The sequence below is a fragment of the Aquarana catesbeiana genome, linkage group LG13 (genome assembly GCF_042186555.1).
Source record: "Aquarana catesbeiana isolate 2022-GZ linkage group LG13, ASM4218655v1, whole genome shotgun sequence".
Classification (NCBI taxonomy): domain Eukaryota; kingdom Metazoa; phylum Chordata; class Amphibia; order Anura; family Ranidae; genus Aquarana; species Aquarana catesbeiana.
Window position 1 is genome coordinate 188483474 of NC_133336.1, and position 24616 is coordinate 188508089.

The window sequence follows — 24616 nt, forward strand, 5'->3', positions numbered from 1 at the left end:
GAACCTGGTCTTCTGGGGTCCCTCGGCGGCTCTCGCGGTTCCTCCCCACATCAGATAACCCCCCTAGGAGGAGCGCTATCCGGAGGGGGTTACCTTGCGGGCGCGCTCACTAGTTCAGCTTTCGGTATTCACAGCTGCCGAATGTATGACTCGGCCCTGCCTCCCCGGCGCCCGCGTTATTGGATTTGATTGACAGCAGCGGGAGCCAATGGCTGTGCTGCTATCAATCTATCCAATCAAAAGCCGAGAACCCGGGCAGAGAGACAGCGCGTCCCCATCGGGTCAAGTTCCAGGGCTCAGGTACGTTAAAAGGTGTGGGGGGGGGGGGGTGACTGCCAAGTGTTTTTTCACCTTCATAGGATGCATTAAGGTGAAAATACACAAGGGTTTACAACCCCTTTAAGTGGGGTACACCCTATTAAAATGAAAGTACTTCTGCGCTACGATATAAACCTAAACCTTGTGACTAGTTGTTGGTTAACACAAAAAAGGTGTTTCCACTAATGATATAAAATAAAAAGAATAGTGAAGCACAACCACACCCAAATGTGAGGGCTGAATGTAATAGAGTGGTAAATATCAAATTTTATATATTTTGACATTTACCACTCTTATTTAATTCAGCCCTCACATTTGGGTGTGGTTGTGCTTCACTATTCTTTTTATTTTGTATCATTAGGGGGTACGCGCTATAAGAAAATCGGGCGAACGTTCGTCTGATTTTTTTTTTTTTTCTTTTTCTTGATGTTTCACAGCAAATCGGAACCGATGAAAGAAATTTTGTACGAATATTCTCGTATGACAAAGTATTTTTTTGTTGTTCATTGTTTCTAATCATGCGCGGCCTTTCTTTTCTGATTTTTTTTTTTTTTTTTTCTTGTACGAAAACAGTACACATTAAATGAAAATCGTTTGTTCTGTTCCCATACAAGAAAAATTTTGGAGTTTGTCCCTTCAGGAATTTTTTGTACGAAAATTCGGAATCGGCTGTCGAAAGTTGTGTACACACGATACGAAAATTCCTTGGATGAAAATGTCCCCCCCCGATTTTCCTATAGTGTGTACGAGCCTTTAGTCTATAGGGTTCAATATTGAGTTGGCCCACCCTTTGCAGCTATAACAGCTTCAACTCTTCTGGGAAGGCTGTCCACAAGGTTTAGGAGTGTGTCTATGGGAATGTTTGATCATTCTTTCAGGAGTGCATTTGTGAGGTCAGGCACTGATGTTGGATGAGAAGGCCTGGCTCGCAGTCTCTAATTCATCCCAAAGGTGTTCTATCAGGTTGAGGTCAGGACCCTGTGCAGGCCAGTCAAGTTCCTCCACCCCAAACTCGCTCATCCATTGCTTTATGGACCTTGCCTTTGACATTATAGTGTAGCGTGACCCTAGTGTATGGCTACCCATGTATAGTTATGGCAGAGACATTGAACTATAAACTTCTTTGAGGCTGAGATTGATCTGAATGGATTGGTGTACATTGTAAATTGTTTAAAGGGGGTGTAAAGGTTCATGTTTTTTCACCTTAATGCATCCTATGCATTAAGGTGAAAAAAAACCTGGCAGTGACCGGCCCCCCAGCCCCCCGTTTTACTTACCTGACCCCTCGAACTTGACCCACAGGGACGCACTGTCTCTCTGCCCGGGGTTCTCGGCTATTGATTGGATAGATTGATAGCAGCACAGCCATTGGCTCCCGCTGCTGTCAATCAAATCCAATTATGTGAGCGCCGGGGGACGGGCCGAGTCCTGCATTTGGCCTCTATGGACACCGAATGCTGGACTTGGGAGCGTGCCCGCAAGGTAACCCCCCGGGAGAGCGCTTCACCCTGGGGGTTATCTGATGTAGGGAGGAGCCAAGAGAGCCGCCGAGGGACCCCAGAAGACCAGGTTCGAGGCCACTCTGTGCAAAATGAGCTGCACAGTGGAGGTAAGTATAATATGTTATTTAACAAAAAAAAAAAAAAAAAAACGAACCCTTAGTATCACTTTGATCCAGTTATAAATTTTATTAGTCATCAACATGTTAATGTAAAAAAAAATACTTTCTGTTTACATTACATACAAATAATGTCGTCTTTGGGTTTCTGTTCTTCTCTATGGCTGGTGGGAAGGGCAGGCCGGGGTGCTGTACATACTGTAGCTTCCTGAAACCATCACAGTGCTTTGCCTCAGTGCTTCTCTGAAGATTTCTCCACTCGGATGCAAGCAGTGGGCTGGCTTTTGGGTAGAGTTAGACAAATATCAAGATGTTTTGAGGGGTGAATGTCAGTCTGAAGGAGTGGGCCTTCCTGGGCAGTCTGCATTGGGCCAGGGACAGTCAGCCTGAGGAGGATGATGCCAGATGTCCTCCAGCTTGTAAATGAGGTGTTCTTTATCTCACTTGCTGCAGCTCCTAATGCATACTCTGAGAAGCTGCATTGAAATCAGAGTAAGTGACTATAGGTGAGGATCTTGTACAACTGTGTGACTGAATGTAAGAGTAAAGTTCAGTTTTAAGGCTGGGTTCACATTGCACACTCCAAAGACATGCTGGTAGGTTAATTGGATCCTGTCTAAATTGCCCCTAGTATGTATGAATGTGAGTTAGGGACCTTAGATTGTAAGCTTCTTGAGGGTTAGGGACTGATGTGAATGTACAAGGTATATGTAAAGCGCTGCATAAATTGATGGTGCTATACAAGTAACTGAAATAAATAAGTAAATGTCTGTGCGATGCGAAGTCAACCATTCAGATAGTATGGCTGAATTCGCATCGCATTCGTACCAAAGTCGTGCAGGACCCTTCTTTTTTGGTTCACGCCCAAGCAATCCGATTTCTTATCCGAATTGACAGTTCGCACTGCGATAAGCGAAATTGATCTGGGGGTGTCATTAACTTTGTTATGACACTCCCAGCGTTTCGCATATGGAAGTGTGAACTGCCTGCGAGTCAGGTGCGATGAAGGAACCTGCAGTGGATTTGCAGGGTTTCCCACATCACACCAATGTGAACCAAGCCTAATGCCCCGTACACACGATCGGACATTCCGACAACAAAATCCATGGATTTTTTCCGACGGATGTTGGCTCAAACTTGTCTTGCATACACACGGTCACACAAAGTTGTCGGAAAATCTGATCGTTCTAAACGCGGTGACGTAAAACACGTACGTCGGGACTATAAACGGGGCAGTAGCCAATAACTTTCATCTCTTAATTTATTCTGAGCATGCGTGGCACTTTGTGCGTCGGATTTGTATATGCACGATCTGAATTTCTGACAACGGATTTTGTTGTCGGAAAATTTTATAGCAAGCTCTCAAACTTTGTATGTCGGAAATTCCGATGGAAAATGTGTGATGGAGTCTACACACGGTCAGAATTTTCGACAACAAGGTCCTAACACACATTTTCTGTCAGAAAATCCGACCGTGTGTACGGGGCATTAGAGTTCTATGTATAATTAAGAGAAATTGTTACTGGATTTCCCTCATATTTTAACCAAAGATCACATCTCTGGAAGGATAATGTCTGTATAAATAACTTCCTTGGTAAAAGGCAAACTGCTAAAAACACAGCTAAAATCCATATATTTGTGTTCTGTGATCTGCAGACTTCAGCAATGTGATCAGCAAGAGTGATGTGAAGTCCCTAGCGGAGGCTGATGAGCAGGAGGTGGTGGCTGAAGTCCAGGTGAGTATATACAACAGCTTATTGACGAATAGGAAACTTTTTTTCATTGTAAAACACAGAGGACATAATTGACAGGCAAAGAGACGACTGAACAATTGGCAGGCGTTAACCACCCTGGCGGTATGATTATGTCAGATTTTTGCATCTCAAAGCGGTACAATTGTTTTGCATAGAAATTTGGCGTTTTATATTGTAGGCTTGCAATTCTTAGCAATAACACACTTAAATCTGTCCAAACAAGAGTCTAGTAGACATCCCGGGCATGATAAAGTTTGAAACACAAAATCATAAATTATAATATAATAAATATAAATAATTATAAAAAATAATAATATAATAATAATAAAATGAATTTCCCCACACTTCACTATTGCTCAATTCTGCAAGTGTTCTAATTTACTATCGCTGTTTTCTAGCTGGTCTAAAACCACTTTTGACATAAAGGGACACTTTTTAGTTGCTATGGACAACCTCAAGTTTCCAGGCAGAAAGAACAGTATATATCATATAAAACTGCATGCAGGGCACTGGACAAAGCACTAGGGACAAAAGGGATGTGAAACAATTTCATACAGTAATGTAATCTGTAAGATTACAGTGTACTGTATGTGGTATGAATTTTCTATTTTTTTAATTTGCCGCCGGGCTCCGCCCCCGTGCGTTGCGATGCTCGCAGGGAACAGAGCATCGGGCAGAGGACGGAGCCCGCAGACACAGCGGGGGGGACATCGCAGGATCCTGGGGACAAGGTAAGTAACCTGCACCAGGATCCTGCAATGCAATCCCGAGTGTGGCTTGGGGTTACCGCTAATGGTACTGAAATTTAACCCCGAGCCACACTCGGGAAATCCGCCAGGGTTGTTAAGATCATCTGCAGCTTAAAGCGGAGCTACACTTAGCTTTCTGTCAACTGTCCTCATCCTTCACCCTCCTTCTGAGTGCCAGACTTTGGGCCTTTTCAGTGGCCCTCACAGGATAAAATAACTCATGTGTAGGGTCAGTCATCCCAGCACAAGGGGCTTAAAAATGGAAACTGTAAATCTAGACTGGACTGGATAGAAGTTGCAAAATATATCCACTTCAGCTTCAGGAGATTTTACCCCCTTCATGAGCAGGCCATTTTATGCTATTTAGCACTGCGCTACTTTAATCAAATGCCGACCACGCTATAGGTAAAAGTAGGCTACAGCGTGGTCGTCCAGTTCTGGGAGGGTGTCTATTGAAGTCCTCCCAGAATTCTGCTTGCCCTCAGGGTGCGCATCAGGTGCACTCTGTGATCGCTGTGTCCTTCAGACCTGATCTGATCGGACCCTCCATTCGCTCCTATGAAGCGGTGACATGTCTGCTGACATCCACCGCTTTCCGATCCTGTCCATCTGGTGTTATTTTCCATCCAACTGGCGGATAGGATCGGATAAAAACAGACAGGCGGGTGTCTCTACTCTGCACAGTGAGCGGAGACAGACCTGTCATCAGCTCGCTCAGCGGGGATCAACGGATCCCCCGCTGAGCAAGCGGAGGCGCCCGTGCGAAAGGGACCATACAGTGATCAGTGATAATACTTTACACTGGCTGGGAAGGGGTTAACATCTAAGGCAATCAAGGGGTTAAATGTGTGCCTAACAATGTGTAATTTGTGTAAAGTGTGCTGCTTTGCATGGATAAGAAACAGAGACCATTCCCTCTGTACAGAGCCCTGTGTTGATTGTCAACACAGAGCTCTGGGCTGTGATTGCACACAGCCAATCAGAAGGTCACAGCCGTGAATCATTGGCCGGCACTTGCTGGCAGACTCTCGCTGTGTACAACCACAGCGGGTGTTGGTGCATGCGCATGCTCTAAACCAGGAAGCGGGCAGTGACATACCAGTACATTCGCTTTGCCTGCACAGGCCGCATGTCCGCAGTACATTGTGGGCGGGCAATCCGAAAGTGGTTTATGGTATTTTAAGCAAATGATGAAATAAAGAACAGTTATTTTTCAGCAGCTCCACCCAGCTACTTAAAAAAATCCTGTGCGTTATTACGTCACATGGTTAACCACTTCCGGACCGCCCACCGTCGTTATATGTCGGCTGTTTGCAGCAGCTGGCTACCATAACCCCGGTATCCTCTTCTTCAGTGAGTGGTCCGGTTTCAGATAAAAGTGGTCTCAGCGGCGGATTCGCCGCAAGATCACTTTTATCGGCGGTGGGAGAGGGCCCCTCCTGCCGCGCTCTGGTGCCCTCCGCCGCTTACCGGATCCGTCGGTAGTGGCGGAGGCGATCAGATCTTCACCCTTGCTTGGCATGGAGACGAGTGAGGGGAAGATGGCCCCCACCCGTCTCCATAACATTGCAGGGCGGAAGTGTAGTCAAAACGTCACGATCGCCCATAGCTCTTAAAGGGCCATTTTTTTAAATGACAATTTTTTTTATGTTTTTTTTTTTTATTGCATTTTAGTGTAAATATGAGATCTGAGGTCTTTTTGACCCCAGATCTCATTTTTAAGAGGCCCTGTCATGCTTTTTTATTTCTATTCTATTTTTTTCTATTACAAGATATGTTTACATTCCTTGTAATAGGAATAAAAGTGACACAATTTTTCTTTCTTAAAACAGTGTAAAAATGAAAAACAAAAGATAAAATAAATAAGAAAAAAAAAAAACATTTTTAAACACGCCCCGTCCAAACGAGCTCGCGTGCAGAAGCAAACGCATACGTGAGTAGCGCCCGCATTTGAAAACCACACATGTGAGGTATCACCGCGATCGGTAGAGCGAGAGCAATAATTCTAGCCTTAGACCTCCTCTGTAACTCAAAACATGCAACCTGTAGAATTTTATTAAACATCGCCTATGGAGATTTTTAAGAGTAAAAGTTTGTCCCCATTCCACGAGCGGGCGCAATTTTGAAGCGTGACATGTTGGGTATCAACTTACTCGGCGTAACATTATCTTACACAATATAAAACAAAATTGGGCTAACTTTACTGTCGTCTTATTTTTTAATTCAAAAAAGTGTATGTTTTCCAAAAAAAGTGCGCTTGTAAGACCGCTGTGCAAATACGGTGTGACAGAAAGTATTGCAACGACCGCCATTTTATTCTCTAGGATGTTAGAAAAAAAATGTATAATGTTTGGGGGATTCTAAGTAATTTTCTAGCAAAAAAAAAAACTGTTTTTAACTTGTAAACAACAAATCTCAGAAAGAGGCTCGGTCCTTAAGCGGTTAAAGTACCAGATATATTGCATGTTTTGTCCAATCAATATATACTGTTCCCACCTGGCCGATCCTCCTGGTAGCTTGAAATCACTGAAGTAGACACAAAGCTGCCTTTCTCTACCTCATCCAATCAGAGAATGCTTTGCATTTATTCAGGCAATACAAAGCCTTCTTTAAATGGTACCCTTGCCGAGCAACCGACCTCCTGTGTTCAGAATGAAGCAGGGCAGGCACTCGGAATGGGAAACAAAAGCTAGTGGAGATCACTGGAATAAGCGGTGTCCTCTTCATTGATTTCCTGATTCCAGGGGTATCGGCCAGGTAGGAGATATATACATACTTTGCTCCAAATGTAACTATATAGAAAATATCTATACCTGTATTTATTGACAGTGGACATTTATAACTTTAGCTTGTGGGATACAGTTCATTTGGTGGGTCCATTTTTAGTGCATTGGAGCAGTGTGGCAAAGCTTTCAGTTGAATATTCCAAAGTTCAAGAGTTCCATAGCTGTACTGATAGTGAATGAGACCCTCTTGTTACAATTGACATTTACACAGAAGTCCGGTCTCTCCTATGTAGTTGTACTCATGACTATTTTTTTATTTCTTAGGAGTTTTATGGAGATTACATAGCTGTGAACCCCCACGTGTTCTCATTAAACATTGTGGGTTGTTACCAGGTAAGAGTCCTCATTTTTATTTATTTTGAGTCTAATATTACAACCAAGAACATGGTTAACTTTTATTGTCAAGAGATCCTGAAGATCAGAAGAATCTAGTCTATAAGAGCCCTTGCACACTGGGGCGGTTTGCAGGCGCTATTGCGCTAATAGCGCCTGCAAACCGACCTGAAAGTGCCGCTGCTTGTATTCCAGTGTGAAAGCCCCGAGGGCTTTCACACTGGAGCGGTGCGCTGACAGGACGGTAAAAAAAAAGTCCTGCCAGCAGCATCTTCGGAGCGGTGAAGGAGCGGAGTGTATACCGCTCCTTTACCGCTCCTGCCCATTGAAATCAATGGGACGGCGCAGCTATACCGCCGGCAAAGCGCCTCTGCAGAGGCGCTTTGCGGTGGTATTTAACCCTTTCTCGGCAGCTAGCGGGGGGTAAAACCGCCCCGCTAGCGGCCGAATACCGACAGTAAAACGCCGCTAATAATAGCGGCGTTTTACCGCCGACGCCGCCCCCGCCCCAGTGTGCAAGGGCTCTAAAGAGGGCCTGCCAGGAGTATACAGTATTATTATTATTGTTATTATTATTATTATACAGGATTTATATAGCGCCAACAGTTTACGCAGGGCTTTACAATATAAAAGGGAGACAATACAGTTATAATACAATAAAATACAAGAGGTTTAAGAGATCCCTGCTCAGAGGAGCTTACGATCTAATAGGGTGGTACAAAAGGTTGTAACTATGGGGAATGAGCTGATGGAAGTGGTAAAAGATTAGTTGGAGATGTGATAGGCTTTCCTGAAGAGATGAGTTTTCAGGGATCGCCTGAAGGTAGCAAGAGTAGGGGATAGACGGACAGGTGGAGGTAGCGAGTTGCAGAGGATGGGAGAGGCTCTGGAGAAATCCTGGAGACGAGCATGGGAGGAGGAGATGAGAGAGCTTGAAAGCAGGAGGTCTTGAGAAGAGCGGAGAGGTCGATTTGGGTGACAGTAGAAACCAGTTTTTGTGATCCTTCACCCTCCAGTTTTTCCCCCAGACCACCTTTTTTGGTCAGGCAATGTGAAAAACAGGGTTCCCTTCCTCTTCTTTCTTCTCCCAGTGGGGGGGTCCTGAATACCGAGAGAAGAGCATTCACTCCCTTAATGTAAAACCGTTCCCTGCAGCATTCTTTTGATCCCAGGCTAGTTTTGATGATGTTCTCACATGTGATAGATGTTTTCAGAGGTGCGGTCAGTGAGGAGGTGAAATACACATTTGGTGGTCCTGCCCCCGCCTTGTGGGATTTTGGTCAAGGGTCTTTGGACTCCTGTCTACCCTCTTCCACGTACCCTTTCATAAGGAACCTGAACTTGCATTGCTCCGTTGTCCAATCCAGAGCCTCTATTCTTACCAGCAGAAACTAGCTACCTATCTGTTCATTGCAGCTAAGCGCACAATAGCAAGGGCCTTGAAAAAGCCAGCTGTATCATTTTCAGAGAGCCCCTTGACGACTTTAATGATCCACTAAATAATGACCAGTATCCTCCACAACTCCCATGCCAGATTTCTCAGAGTATGGGCCCCGTGGTGGTCTTGTGCGCTTCCAACTCCTCACCCAACCAGCCTAGGCCTTTCAAACTAACACTGCCTTGACCCCCAGCCTGGGAGAACTTCCTTTCTCTACCTCCTCTCTGACTCTCTTCCTACCCCTTTCTTCTATTCCTGGGCCTCCTGTCTGTCGCTTTGTCCCTCCTTCCCGGTCCTACCCTACCCTACACCCCCACCCTTTGTTGTTTTTTTTTCTGTCATTACTTTGTACTGTGTTTAGTCTGGTTTTGTTCACACCGTTTTCGTGGACAGGTTCACTCCTCTGTCCACCCCAGCCCCTGGATCTGCAGGCTCAGGCATCTTGTGTTGGCTCCTGGCCTAGGCCTGAGGGTCCCTGTTGGTTTACAGTATAAATCCTGTAATACATTTTCATTTATGTTCTGGCGTGAATATCTATATTATGATCCTGTTCATATCCCCTGTGTGGGAATTTGACATCCTGGTTTTCTTTTTCATATCAATAAAAACATTTTACCAGGGGGGGAAAAAAAATAATCGTAAAAACAATATACAGCTTCATTTTTACTATACAGCAAAGAATACAATTTCTTTCCATAAAGGTTACATTGTTATTTCCTCTACCTGTTTCGCCAACAATGGCTTCTTCAGGAGAGTGTTGCCAGGAGACCTGCAAGACAAAGAGACCTGCAAGACAAAGGCATGATGAGCTAGTACGCATAGCATACTAGCTCATTATGTAATACTCACCTGAGATCGAAGCCCCCGCTGCGGTGCCCGTACACATCGCTCCTGGAGTTACTTCCAGGTATTGTGGGCTCCGGTGCCGCAATGAAGTCACTCGTGCACAGAGCCGCTGGTAACGGCACACTCACTGAAGCAATGGCAAGTACTTGCCGTTGCTTTAGTGCGCATGTGCCGATGACGTCACATGCAGCTAACAGGGGGTATCTCCTAAACCGTGCAGGTTTAGGAGATATCCGGGGTAGCTACAGGTAAGCCTTATTATAGGCTTTCCTGTAGCAAAAAGTGGATTGTAAGGGTTTACAACCACTTTAATAAGCCACATTCATATCCATCAAACAGTATCTGATCCCTATAACTGTTAATCACAACAACGTTTCTGTCGCTAGATCCCAAAGCGGTGCTAAAGTGGCCATAGAAGAGGCAATATGGTCCCAGTGTCTGCTGTATTGTTGCTTCTATCTAAGAGGGGGATACCAGACTTTGCTCAGCATGCACATTTCAATGGATGGTTTACCAAGTATTGGGTTAACAGGTATTGCAAGTAAGCTGTCCCACTAGGGTCTCCATGGCTTCTTTTTTTTTTTTTGTTTTTTGTTTTTTTAATCTTCAGCCTGCTAGGGGATCTTGGTAACTGACATTCACGCAGAACAGAAGTGACAGTCAGTAGCTGTATCTTAGTGTTTTCCTGATGTGACTTCCCTGAGATCCTTAGCATTATGCACCCTTTGTATATTGGCTTAAATTTTCATTGTTCATATTATATTCACATTACAGATTTGCTTAAAGTGTTGCTAAACCCCGGACCCTGCATTCACTATATCTGGTCTCCCACAGTACACAGAACATGGAAATGCACATTTTTTAGTAAATAAAAACTGCTAAATATCTTTTCTCATCAGCAGTATATAGCATTCTTGTGACTTCTATTAGAGTCTGGCCGAGCACTGGTTAAAGCTTGTAGGAGGAGTTTGAATTTTCATCTGACTGTCCTATGAGCTACATGACCCCTGACCCTCTGTCTGGACAATGCTGATTGGCTTGTGCTGATCACATACACCCTCCCAAAACAAAACACTCTAGCAATACACACCAAACTGAGCATGTGCAGCGTGCCTCCAAGGCTCTGTGCTATCAGTAGATGGATTGTGGACAGTGGAAGAAGGGGAGGATCAGAGAAGACATGATCAAACATCCTTTTTACACAATGCAGAGGATTAACCTCTTAGGTTCCACAGTGAGTATAACAAGCATGCTTTACTGCATATACACACTGATTTTACTGTTGCAGGGTTTAGTAACACTTTAAGTGCCCACAATGCCTGGCACTGTAGTATTGTTGGCAATAGTTTGTCCTAATTTTTTTTTTAAGATTGTGGCCTACTTTTGACCCCCTGCAACGCATCGTTGGGTGCTTGAGTGGCCAGTTGCCATGCCTGAGTGCGGTAACAAGGGGGTAGAAGGTGGGCTACCCAGGAAGTACCGAAAAACCATGGACCCCATCACTAATACTTGTTCTTGTATTTCAGGGTCGGAATTGGGATCCATTCCAGCTGTCCAGAGCAACACAAGGCCTTACCGCTCTGCTCCTCTCCCTGAAAAAATGCCCCATGATCCGGTATCAGCTCTCCTCAGACATGGCTAAAAGGCTGGCCGAGGGTGTAAAGGTGGGTATAGGTCAGTGATGGTGAACCTTGGCACCCCAGATGTTTTGGAACTACATTTCCCATGATGCTCATACACTTTGCAGTGTAGTTGGGCATCATGGGAAAACGTAGTTCCAAGACATCTGGGGTGCTGAGATTCCCCATCACTGGTATAGGCAAACAGTGTTGGTTCCTTTAAAGCTGGGGTCTCAAACTGTCTCAACACCCTCCAACTGTTGCAAAACTACAAGTCCCATCATGCCTCTGCTTTTGGGAGTCAGGCTTGTAAATGTCAGCCTTGCAATGCCTCGTGGGACTTGTAGTTTTGCACCAGCTGGAGGGCGGCCAGTTTGAGACCCCCTGTTTTAAAGTGTATTACTAGCACCTTTTTTTTTTTTTTTCTGTTTTTGTTTAAAAGTTTGGGATACAGTCAAGAATTTTTGCAGTCTGTGTCACTTCATGTTGTGTGTCTTGGACAGGAACATCCCCTCTAAACAGGTGTCCCTGTTGAAAAATGTCCCCTCACCTTTTTGTCCTGGTGTTCTGTCCAATGGTCAATGGAACATATAGAGAAGGTGAATCTTCCCCATCATGGTGACACAGACGGCAGAGAACACTTGACAGGTTCTCACCCTTTTCGCTCGCTATCCAAGACTAGAAAAGTACTGATCCTGTCACTGTGACCCTTTATTTTCCAGCAAGTCATTACAAAGGAGTACGAGCTGTTTGACTTCCGTCGTACTGAAGTGCCACCCTTGCTCCTCATTCTGGATCGCACCGATGATGCCATCTCACCCCTGCTTAACCAGGTGGGCATAAATCATTTTTTATCAGTTTTCCAATAAACTTTTTATTTCCATACAATGTTGTTTGTTTTTCATATTTTAATGCCTTGAGCATGGTAAAAAGCTATACTACTTTGATTTTTTTATTCATGTAAATTCTGCACCAAGTTCTGCACTTTCAGGAGTGCCATTCCCCTTAAGCCTCATACAAACGATTGGATTTTCCACAGACAAAACCTCGGACTTTTGTCTGAAGGCGTGTGCCTGGATTTTGTCTTGCATACAAACGGCAAGGAATTGTCGACCAACAAACATGAACGTAGTGAGGTACTACATGTTTTTTCAGCTCTTTAGCGCCACCCTTTGGGCTCCTTCTGCTAATTTCGTGTTAGTAGAAGTTTGGTGAGTGTATATTCGCGCTTTTCATTTAGCGCTTTTCATTTTGTGCTTTTCAGTTCGTTTCTGAACGGCCGTTTCGTCAACCAGACATGTTGAGGTATCGGAGGAGATAACGTGTTATTTATTATTGGCCTTGGCGTTATTGCTTTGACCCAAGTCCAGTCCAGGAACAGGAGGAGGAGGAATTCTCGGACCAAAAATTGGTTGCTTTATTATTGTGACCAATTATGTCATATGCCTTTGCTGCGGGAGCTCCAGGAGAATAATCCGGATGATTTTCAGAATTATCTCCGGATGACGGACCCCTGCTTTCACCAACTCTTGGCATTGCTGACCCCCTATATTAGGAAACGGGACACATGCATGAGGCTTTTATTTTATTTTTTGGTTGATGATAATAATGATTTGATTTGGTATATTTTCTATATTTTTGGATGCATAGAATGCACTTTTTGGTTAAGTTCTATTGGCAGATAGCATGTCTAATTTTATTTGTTTTCTTTTTTTAATGCACAATAAATAAAGTTTACTTACTGTTTACTTATTACAGCCATTTAAAGTGGTATTAAAGGTTTGGCTTAAAAAAAAAAAAAAAAACATGTTATACTTACCTGGTCTGTGTAATGGTTTTGCACAGAGCATCCCCGATCTTCCTCCTCTAGGGTCCCCCGCCGGGGAGCAGCACACAAGTTTTTTTTTACCTTCATGCATAGAATTCATGAAGGTAAAAAGACTTCAGCCTTTACAAGCACTTTAAAGCTCGCCTACAATTTATGCAATGCTTTACATATTGTACATTCACATCAATCTCTGCTCTCAAGGAGCTTACAGTCTAAGGTCTCTATCTAACATACACTGTATTACCAAAAGTATTGGGACACACATGAACTTTAATGGCATCCCAGTCTTAGTCTGTAGGGTTCAATATTGAGTTGGCCCACCCTTTGCAGCTATAACAACTTCAACTCTTATGGGAAGGCTGTCCACAAGGTTTAGGAGTGTGTCTATGGGAATGTTTGACCATTCTTCCAGAAGCAGATTTGTGAGGTCAGGCACTGATGTTGGATGAGAAGGCCTGGCTCACAGTCTCCGCTCAAATTAATTTGTGTTCTATCGGGTTGAGGAATCTGTGCAGGCCAGTCTAGTTCCTCCACCTCAAACGTGCTCATCCATGTCTTTATGGACCTTGCTTTGTGCACTGGTGCAAAGTCACGTTGGAACAGGAAGGGACCATCCCCAAACTGTTCCCACAAAGTTTGGAGCATGAAATTGTCCAAAATGTCTTGGTATGCTGACACCTTAAGAGTTTCCTTCACTGGAACTAAGGAGCCAAGCCCAACCCCTGAAAAACAACCCCACACCATAATCCACCAAATGGTTTTGAGGGGTGGCCTAATACTTTTGGCAATATAGTGTGGAGGAACATGACTGGCCTGCACAGAGTCCTGACCTCAACCCGTTAAGGATGAATTAGAACAGAGACTGCGAGCCAGGCCTTCTCATCCAACATCAGTGCCTGACCTCACCAATGCGCTTCTGAAAGAATGGTCAAACATTCCCATAGACACACTCCTAAACCTTGTGGACGGCCTTCCCAGAAGAGTTGAAGCTGTTATAGCTGCAAAGGGTGGGCCAACTCAATATTGAACCCTACGGACTAAAACTGGGATGCCATTAAAGTTCATGTAAAGGCAGGTGTCCCAATACTTTTGGTAATGTAGTGTATATACATACACATGCTAGGGACAGACAGAAGCATTAACTTTCCAGTATGTCTTTGGTAGAATCTGGTATGTGCAGGTAACTGCTTGTGTGAAGGAGGCTGAAAACTGAACATATGTGTGTGTTTTTTGTTTTTTTTTTTTCCATTTTTTATTCAACAGTAGCTGGTTATAACAGTGAGATGGCCATATTGTTTGACGCATTTTGATCACAATCTACTTCATCAGGAAATATTGCAACAATAAAGCAGCAGAATTTATATTAAGACACAATATTTTATATATGAAAGTTTTTTAACTTTGTTCTAAAAAAAAAAAAAGAAGAAACTTGCGTCTGTACAGCAAACAACCGACCATGTATGAAGCTAGAGCCTAATACACATCCAGGGGATATGAATACTTTGGGAAGTGATGTGTAGATCTTTTGCCAGTCTAATATGGTTATTATGTTACTAATTGTGTCTGAAATCAGAACATTGTCCTTTTTTTTTTTTTTAAATTAAAAATCTTTTGATTACAGTGGACGTACCAAGCCATGGTCCACGAGTTGCTGGGCATCAATAACAATCGCATAGACCTGTCACGTGTACCGGGGATCAGTAAAGATCTGAAGGAGGTCGTCCTGTCTGCGGAGAACGATGAATTCTACGCTAATGTAAGTTTTTTTTTGTGTTTTTTTTGTATTGCGTTTTGTGTGTTTTACAATGAGGGGGATTTACTCAAACTGGTGCACACAGAATCTGATGAAGCTGTACATAGTGACTGTACTTTTCAAGTGTATAAAAAGCCTGTATCCTTGTTCAATAAAACAATCTATGTTGCAGTTTTAGGCTGCTTTCACACTGGGGCGGTAGGGGGCGTCGGCGGTAAAACAGCGCTATTTTTAGCGCTGTTTTAACGCGGTATTCGGCCGCTAGCGGTGCGGTTCTAACCCCCCGCTGGCGGCCGAAAAAGGGTTAAAACCACTCGTACAGCGCGGCTATAGCGGCGGTATTGCCGCTGTATAGCCGCGCTGTCCCATTGATTTCAATGGGCAGGAGTGGTTTAGGAGCGGTGAATACCCTTCTCCTTCACCGCTCCAAAGATGCGGCTTGCAGGAGATTTTTTCTTCTCCTGCCAGCGCACCGCTTCAGTGTGAAAGCCCTCGGGCTTTCACACTGAACAAACAGCGGAGGCTGTTTTGGGGCGGTTTGCAGGCGGTATTTTTAGCGCAATAACGCCTGCAAACCGCCCCAGTGTGAAAGGGGTCTTAGTAACTGAGCTAGTCTCGCCTGGTTCTTGGTAACAATATGTGGCTGGAATAACTGATATCTGAAAGTCCAGACTGGATGAAGCACTCAAGCGGAATGCCACAGGGTTCTGTGACAGTAACCAATCCGCTTCTAGGTTTTATCCTCGGTTCACTCTGGGTACGACTTTGAAGTTGCGCTGCTTCAGCATGATTTCAAAGCCGCTGATCAGTGCGACTTCATGTATGGTTTGCCGACATCTGTGCGACGTCATACATAGATGTCAATGCAAGTCGCACATGAAATCACACAAAAGTAGTGCAGGAACCTTTCAAATTTGAACAGTTCCATAGTGGCAAAAGGGGGTGCGACTTGTCATGTGACTTTGATCTATCAAATCGCATGACATGTCGCACCCGGTGTGAACAGGGGGCTTATTGTCAAAGCTTAAAGTAGAACTATAGGCAAAACTTTTTTTTATTTTAATTTTGGATAGAGGGTTATAACCGCTGTCGGATTTCTTTTTTACCATCTGTGTCCCATTGCGGAGTTCTCCTCTCACTTCCTGTCCCATAGCCAAACAGGAAGTGAGAGGAAATCCCTGCAAATTAACCACTTGCCGACCAGCCGCCGCAGTTATATTGCGGCAGAATGGCACGGCTGGGCAAAACGACGTTCTGTAACGTTGCGCGCGCCCCCTGCTCGCCCACGGAGCCGATGCGAGTGCCCAGCGGTCGCGATTACGGCCGGGCTCCCGCGATCGCTCGGGGGACACAGAGAACCGGGATCTGTGTGTGTAAACACAGTTTCTGGTTCTGAGAGGAGAAGTGACAGATTGTCTGTTCATACAGAGTATGAACAGTGATCTGTCATCTCCCCTACACAGTCCCCTCCCCCCTTCAGTTAGAATCACTCCCTAGGGAACACAATTAACCCCTTGATTGCCTTCTAGTGTTAACCCCTTCCCTGCCAATGACATTTTTACAGTAATCAATGTGTTTTTATAGCACTGATCGCTGTATAAATGCCAATGGCCCCAAAAATGTGTCAAAATTGTCCAATGTGTCCGCCATAATGTCGCAATCCCGATAAAAATCTCAGATCGCCGCCATTACTAGTAAAAAAAAAAATAATAAAAAAAATGCCATAAAACTATCCCCTTTTTTGTAGACGCTATAACTTTTGCGCAAACCAATCAATATACGCTTATTGCGATTTTTTTTTTTTTTTTTAACCAAAAATATGTAGAAGAATACATATCGGCCTAAACTGAGAAAAAAAATAGTTTTTTTATATATTTTTGGGGGATATTTATTATAGCAAAAAGTAAAAAATTTAGCGTTTATTTTTTTCAAAATTGTCGCTTTTTTTTTTGTTTATAGCGCAAAAAATAAAAATCGCAGAGGTGATCAAATACCACCAAAAGAAAGCTCTATTTGTGGGGAAAAAAGGACGTCAATTTTGTTTGGGTGCAACGTTGCACGACCGCGCAATTGTCAGTTAAAGCGACGCAGTGCCGAATGGCAAAAAGTGCTCTGGTCAGGAAGGGGGTAAAATCTTCCGGGGCTGAAGCGGTTAAGGGAATTCATTGGGCCCCCCCAGGTCACCAGAACTAGTGTCCCCATTTCTGGGGTTGCTAGGACTGCCCCGCATCTGGTCACTTGTTCGAAAGTGGGGCAGTTCCCACCCCCCCCCAGGGAGATAAAGAGGACACACACGCAGCTAAATGGCATGGCTGTGGTGGTCTGGGGCAGGACTGTCACTTGGTCCAGGTGTGGACCACGGTCCCATTTTAGAGATGCCTAGAGCTTTTGTTTATTAGGGTTGATTTACTAAAACTGGAGAGTGTCAAATCTGGTGAAGCCAATCGGCTTCCAGGTTTGTTTTTGTTAAAGCCTAATTGAACAAGCTGAAGTTAGAAACTGGTACAGCTGCACCAGATTTCACACTCTCCAGTTTTAGTAAATCAACCCCCTGTCTACTATTTAGTATGGTTAGGAATCTGTTTTTGTTTGTTTTTTTACTTTTATTTTTTAACGTATCCGAGCAACTATAAATTGCATAGGGATATTGTACAATCTGGTATTTAGTCAGCAGGTGGGGCTGGTCTCCTTTAACATGTTTTCCAGTTTCTCATTTTCTCCTGGTTGGTATTCTAGCCAAAGAAAGCCTGATAACTGCAGAAGCACAAAGATCTCTTTGTGTTGCTAATCTGAAGGGTCACAGTCACATAATGGACCTTGCACTATAAAAGCAAGGTGTGATTATACCAGGGAAGTGCATGCCCTAGTAGTGCAATAAACTTCTTTATTAAGCAAAGATAAAATGATACATAATGTATTTGCATGCTCCCGGAATGACCCCAAGCTCATCACACAACTGTGAGAATCCACCTTCAGTACCCTTGTATGGATACCACTAGATGTAATCCATGCTGCTTCCAAACAAATGACGACCACCCCAACCTATTACTGGCCTTTGCAGCAAGGAGCACATGGAAGGGTGATGTCAAACAACAAACAAAAATTCCCAGCGTACCAGCCAGCCTGCAACGAACCAAATTATCCTCTCTAACCGTTCACGTTAAAAACAAGGGGTTTAGTCTGCACACATTTTCAAATATATGTCTAAGCTGCAGTGGTCACGTCACTCCTCGCTATAATTTTGAGTCTTCTGAGTTGGAGCACATCTATAATAATGGATAGATTAAGGGCAGGTGTGCCTAGAGGGAGCCCACCCCTTCTTAAAGGTATAGGGACGCAGTGGACACCCAGCCATAGCACAATGGCAGCGAAGGTATCCAGTGCGTCCCCTCACCAATTACTAACGTTACGAACAAATGGTAACCACCCCAACCTATAACTGGCCTTTGCAGCAAGGAGCACATGGAAGGGACGACTCATGTCAAAAAACAAAACAAAAATCCCAGCTCACTTACTAGCCAGCCTGCAACAAACCAAATTGTCCTGTCTAACAGTTCATGTGTAAACAGGGGTTTAGTTTGGACATATCTGCACACACATGCGTACGCTGCAGTGGCCGCAACAAGGCACCCCAGTGTACTGCAGTTCTAACTATAATTTTGAGAGTCTTTTAAATTTGAGAACATACAGAATAGATTAAGGGAAGGTATGCCTGGAGGGAGCTCACCTCGCCTTAAAGATACAGGGGCACACTGGACACCCAGCAAAAGCATGATGGCAGAGAAGGTATCCGGTGCATCTCCACACCAATTCACCAGCAACACCCCGCGTGTTAGGAAAGAAAAAGAAGAGCGGGGAGCCGTTCGCAATAGTGGCTCGTGTATGACAGCTGCGGGGATTATGGAGGACCAGCAGTCATTCAATAGAGTGTTTGAGGTTGCAGGCTACATCAGATTAAGGAGGTGCAATGCGAATTGCACATGCGCAGTACGCACCAGGCTGTGAAGCCACAAGCTGTCACAGGCCGGGTGCCCACACTTGTGATGCCAGTGCCAGGGAGAAGGCGAGGGAGAGAACCGAGGGTTTGGGCAGCTGCATTGCTGGATCATGGGACTGGTGTGTGCGTGTGTTTATTAAAAGTTAGCAGCTACACTTTTTGTAGCTGCTGACTTTTGATAAACACAAAAACGAGTGGAACTCCGCTTTAACCACATCCTGCCTGGCCTATAGCCAAATGACAGCCGGGCGATGGTTCAGTTATCCTGACTGGGCTTCATATGACGCCTTTCAGGATAACATCCGGCGCATGCAGCGTTGCGATCGGTGGTGCGGCGTGTCAGTCTGACACACCGCTACACCGATCTCTTTACCACATGGTCAGCCGTGTCCAATCACGGCTGATCACAGTGTAAACAGGAAGAGCCGTTTATCGGCTTTTCCTCATTTGCGTCTGAGGCTATTGCTCTGGGACGTCCCAGTAGGTAATGAATATTAGCCTGACTTTGTGTCCCATGATGTATGAAAAAGAAAATAGGATTTTTTTCATCACACTTACCTGTAAAATCCTTTTTCTTTGAGTACATCATGGGACACAGAGATCCTTCCCCTCTTTTTTGAGGATTCGGTGCTTGGTACAGAACTGAAGTGCTTCCTGTGTGGGAGGGGTTATATAGGGGATCACTTCCTGTCTGAAGACCTTTGGTCTACCAGTGTCCATTCACCTGGAGATAGAGTATAACCCAGTAGGTAATGAATATTAGCCTGACTCTGTGTCCCATGATGTATTCGAAGAAAAGGATTTTACAGGTAAGTATGACAAAAATCCTAATATTTTACAAAATTTTATAACGGAAACAAAGAAAAATGTATTTATTTTTTCTAAATTTTCGGTCTTTTTTTATTTGTTGTGCAAAAACCCCAGCAGTGATCAAATACCACCAAAAGAAAGCTCTATTTGTGGGAACAAAAGGATAAAAAATTTGTTTGGGTACAGTGTTACATGACCGGCAATTGTCATTCAAAGTGTGACAGCGCTGAAAGCTGAAAATTGGTCTGGGCAGGAAGGGGCGAAAGTGCCCGGTATGGAAGTGGTAAAGTGATCGTAATGTCTCTGTAATTAAAAAAAAAAAAGTTATGCTTGTGTGCTCTGTGTAGTGGTTTTGCACAGAGCAGCCCGGATCCTCCTCTTCTCTGGTGCCTCGCCGACACTCCTCCCTCATAGGGGCACCTGTGCAGGCGCGCTCCTGATCAGCAGCTCCGTGTGTCCATTGACGTGCGGCCCCACCCCCTTTTGTGTCCTGATTGGCTCACTGGCTGTGATTGACAGCTAATGGCTCTTGCTGCTGCCCAAAGCCAATCAGGACTGAGAGTCCTGGGAGAGGCAAGGCTGTTGTGGACATCACTGGATCGAGAGGGGGTTCAGGTAAGTATTTGAGGGAGCAGTTGCACACAAGGTTTTTACATTCATGCATAGAATGCATGAAGGTAAAGAACCTTGTGCCTTTACAACAACTTTAAAATCCTCTCCCTCCTCTATCACTGCTTGAAAGTATAACTAAAACCAAAAGTGTTTTAACCATTTCCTCCTCTATACAACATAAAATAAAGTCTTTATATGCATGTTTATTCATATCCATGCAACTAGTTCTTACTACACCTCGTCCAGATCGTAATGCAATTGGTCATCTTGGGTCTACTGTTCAGAGCCCTTGGCTATATATTGAATTTTCTGACCATTCTATTTTATTAAACTGTAAATCTCCTCTGTTATTTATATTAAGTTCATAAATACTGTATATAAACATTTTTTTTTTTTTTTTTTTTTTCCCTTACAGAACATGTATCTGAATTTTGGAGAAATCGGGACCAACATTAAAAATCTGATGGAAGATTTTCAGAAGAAAAAGCCTAAGGAGCAACAAAAACTGGAATCCATTGCAGACATGAAGGTACATGTGCACATAATTGTTATATAGTGGTGTCGGCACAGCAGCCAGTCACATTTTAGATCATTGTAAGCTAGTATATCATTGGCCAATCTGTCTGTCTGACTCCTGGTCCATGAGAAATGTGTAGGTTAGACATATGCAATTCGTTTAGTTGCGAATTAGTTTCTTAACGAATTTTGACACCATTCATTAATTTCCAAACTTTTCAATTTTCGAAATTCCGAATTTTCAAATTTTCGGAAATTCGGACGTTTGGAAAATTCGAAAATCCAAAAATAAGAATAAAAATCTGAGCATTCAAAAGAATGAAAATTCGTAAGAATGAAAATCTGAAAATTGGAAAACACGAAAATCTGAAATAATAACTAACTAATAATAAATTGTAGGTATTGGAATTTCCTTTCAAATTTGGCTGTTAGTGAACGTATTTGAACGAATTATCTGAAATAACAAATTCTGTATCTAAATGAATGGAACGTAACGATCTAATAATAAATAATAATAATAAAACCTTTTTATTATTAATATTTATTATTAATTTGTTCCATTCCATTTGTTTAGATGCAGCATTCGTTATTTCAAATCATTCGTAACTTCAGATACATTTGTATTCGTTACGTTCACAAACAGCCAAAGTTGAAAGGAAATTCCAATACCTATAATTTAATAATTAGTTGTTATCAGTTATTATTTCAAATTTTACTGATTTTCTTTCTTTTTTTCAGAGTTTCTCATTTTCAGATTTTCGAATTTCTGAATTTTCGAATTCCGAAAATCCTGAAATTCGAAATTTTGGAAATTCAGAAATTCAAATATTCGGAAATTTTGAAAATCAAAAAGCAAAAAAACTAATATAACAAAAACGTACACATTTTTTGTCAGTGCACATGTCTAGTGTAGGTATCCATCGATGTCCATCTGTTGAAAATGGAAGTTGCCTGACTTTCATGTTGATCTTGTGGCTTGAATACTTTGGGGGATATTTTACTAAAACTGGAGCACTCAGAATCTGGTGCAGCTGTGCATGGTAATCAGCTTCTATCTTCATCTTGTTCAATTAGGCTTTGACAATAAAACCTGGAAGCTGATTGGTTTCTTTGCAGAGCTCCCCCAGATTTTGCACTCTTTTAGTCTCCTCCTTTTTGAGTCTCCGACTCGACAAAATTATGCAGATCAGCAGTTCTAGCTTTAGCTGGGGAGGATCAGCATGACAGCCAGGGAACAAGCATTTTCTAGAGGTGATCAGCGGTCAACTCGTACATATCTCTCATTTGATTCTTTGTCTCGGGTCAGGCATTTGTAGAAAATTACCCGCAGTTCAAGAAAATGTCCGGAGCGGTGTCCAAGCACGTTACGGTGGTGGGGGAGCTGTCACGGCTGGTCAGTGAGCGCCATCTAATGGAAGTCTCTGAGGTGGAGCAAGAATTGGCCTGTCAGAATGACCACTCCAATGCCCTCCAGGTAATCATATTCATTAAATTGTAAGCAACCAATGAGCAGGGCCCTCTGATTTCTTCTGTATTGAATTGTAACTGTCCTTTTTGCCCGAACGAAAAGCGCTGTGCAAACTGTAGACGCTATATAAATCCTGAATAACAATAATAATAATTAAAGGAGAAATTGATAGAATTAGTATGCATGCTACAGGGGCGACCTGTTGGGTGCAATGGATCCGTTTTTATCGGAGCGACTCAAGTCGCTCCAACTTAGTAAAAGATTCCTGTACTACTTGGGGGCGACTTCGGAGCGGCTTGCATTGACTTCTATTACAGAAGTTGTTTGCAAGTCGCGCTGTGCAGGGCGGCTTCAGAGTCGGGCGATTTTGAAAGCTGCCCCAGTCTGAACCGAGACTTAAGCCTCATACACAGGATCGGATTGTTGGCCAACAAAGCGTCAGACTTTTGTCCGAAGGGCGTGTTCCGGGAACTTGTTTCGCATACAAACGGTACACAATTGTCGGCCAACAAACACGAACGTAGTGACGCACTACAAGGAATTTCAGCTCTTGAGCGCCACCCTTTGGACACCTTCTGCTGATGTCATGTTTGGTGAGCATTGGTTCCGAGTATGCGTGTTTGTACTTTCAACTTTTGTGTGATGGACTTGTGTACAGACGATAGGAAAATCTGACAACAGACCGTTGTCCGCCGAAAACTTACTAGCCTACCATCCAACATTTGTTGGTGGAAAGTTGGACAACAGTTGTCTGATGTAGCGTACTAACGGTCAGATTTTAGGCAAACAGTCTGTCATCACACAATTCCCTGCTGAATATCTGATTGTGTGTACGAGGCTTAAGTGCTCATTGATGAGTTTATCTCTGTGCCCTCTCCTGCAGTCAGCAAACTACATTTGTTAGGCCCTTTTCACAGTTTAGCATTCTGATCAGGTTCACCTGTCTGTTTTTCAGGCAGACCTGATCAGAAGCTTCATGCGGCCCTATACGCAGGCGGGTATAAATGGACTCGTATCCATCTACACTCACCTACCTCCAGGCATGTCCAGGTCCGGTAAAAAAAAAAGAAAGGAAAAGGGCGACGTCCTTTTCTGTTTTTCCAGACCTAAGTATGACGGATCGGAGGTAGCCTGATGTAAACAGACAGCGGAGTTTGTTTACATCAGATCACCCATGGAGCTGTCAATGGCCCACCCGTGTCCACCCAGCACAGATGTAAAACACTTACATCCATCCCGTTCAGCTCTGATTCAGCAAGGTATCTGCTGAAGGATTCCATGCTGATCAGAGCGGCCTGTGCTCTGTTTCAAAAGAAACCTTAGAATCCTAGCACCGTGCATTGCAGTAAGGCTTGATTGGCTGCGCAGAAAATGTTCCTCCTTTGAGATCTATTAAAGTAGATATAATGCCTAACTGATTGCTTATGATGTTTTAGCATATATATATATATATATATATATATATATATATATATATATATATATATATATATATATATATATATATATATAATGTGTGTGTAAAATTATATATATATATATATATATATATTCTATCTCTACCTATTTTTTCCTTTGCTGCATCCAAGTGCTGCTGATCTCATACAGCCTCATTGCAGCCACATCCTTTCTGCATGCACACCAGCGATGACTGTATGGCATTTTTCAGAGCAGGTTTCCTGATGGTGACAACAGTAGACCATTCCTGTGTCATGTGCATAAAAAAAACTTCCTCCTTGTGGTCTTCATCAGAAGTGACAACAGAGAAGCACAATTGACAAGGACTGAAAAGTGTTGCCTTATAACAGGAAGTGGCTGTTCTGAATTATAAAGTACCATTGTTCTCCATTTTGCAGTGATCTCCCATCATTAACCACTTGGCGCCCGCCCACAATGTACTGCGGGCGGGCAGCCGCTGTAGGCAAAGTGACGTACCCATACTTCAATACCTACTTCTGGGTTTAGGGCTCCCCCCCCCCGCCCAGCTCCCTCTGTGATTGTACAGATAAGTTCCGACCAATGATTCACAACTGGGACCTTCTAATTGGCTGTGTCCAATCACAGCCCAGAGCTCTGTGTTGGTAAATAACACAGAGCCCTGTACAGAGGGAGCGATCTGTCATTTTCCCATTTCTGAAACAGAGATCTTTAGTAAAAGCAGCACATTTTAC

The 24616-nt window shown here is 43.5% G+C and overlaps 1 protein-coding gene across 1 annotated transcript in view; it reads left to right on the forward strand.

The window, feature by feature from the left end:
- VPS45 (vacuolar protein sorting 45 homolog) overlaps positions 1-24616 on the forward strand; it is an 84925-nt gene that overhangs the window by 17571 nt on the left and 42738 nt on the right. Inside the window, exons 4-10 of the mRNA XM_073610353.1 lie at positions 3593-3672; positions 7490-7558; positions 11369-11506; positions 12184-12294; positions 14911-15045; positions 20877-20990; positions 22284-22451. Of these exons, the coding sequence (XP_073466454.1) occupies positions 3593-3672; positions 7490-7558; positions 11369-11506; positions 12184-12294; positions 14911-15045; positions 20877-20990; positions 22284-22451 (815 nt within the window). The remainder of the gene's footprint in view (positions 1-3592; positions 3673-7489; positions 7559-11368; positions 11507-12183; positions 12295-14910; positions 15046-20876; positions 20991-22283; positions 22452-24616) is intronic.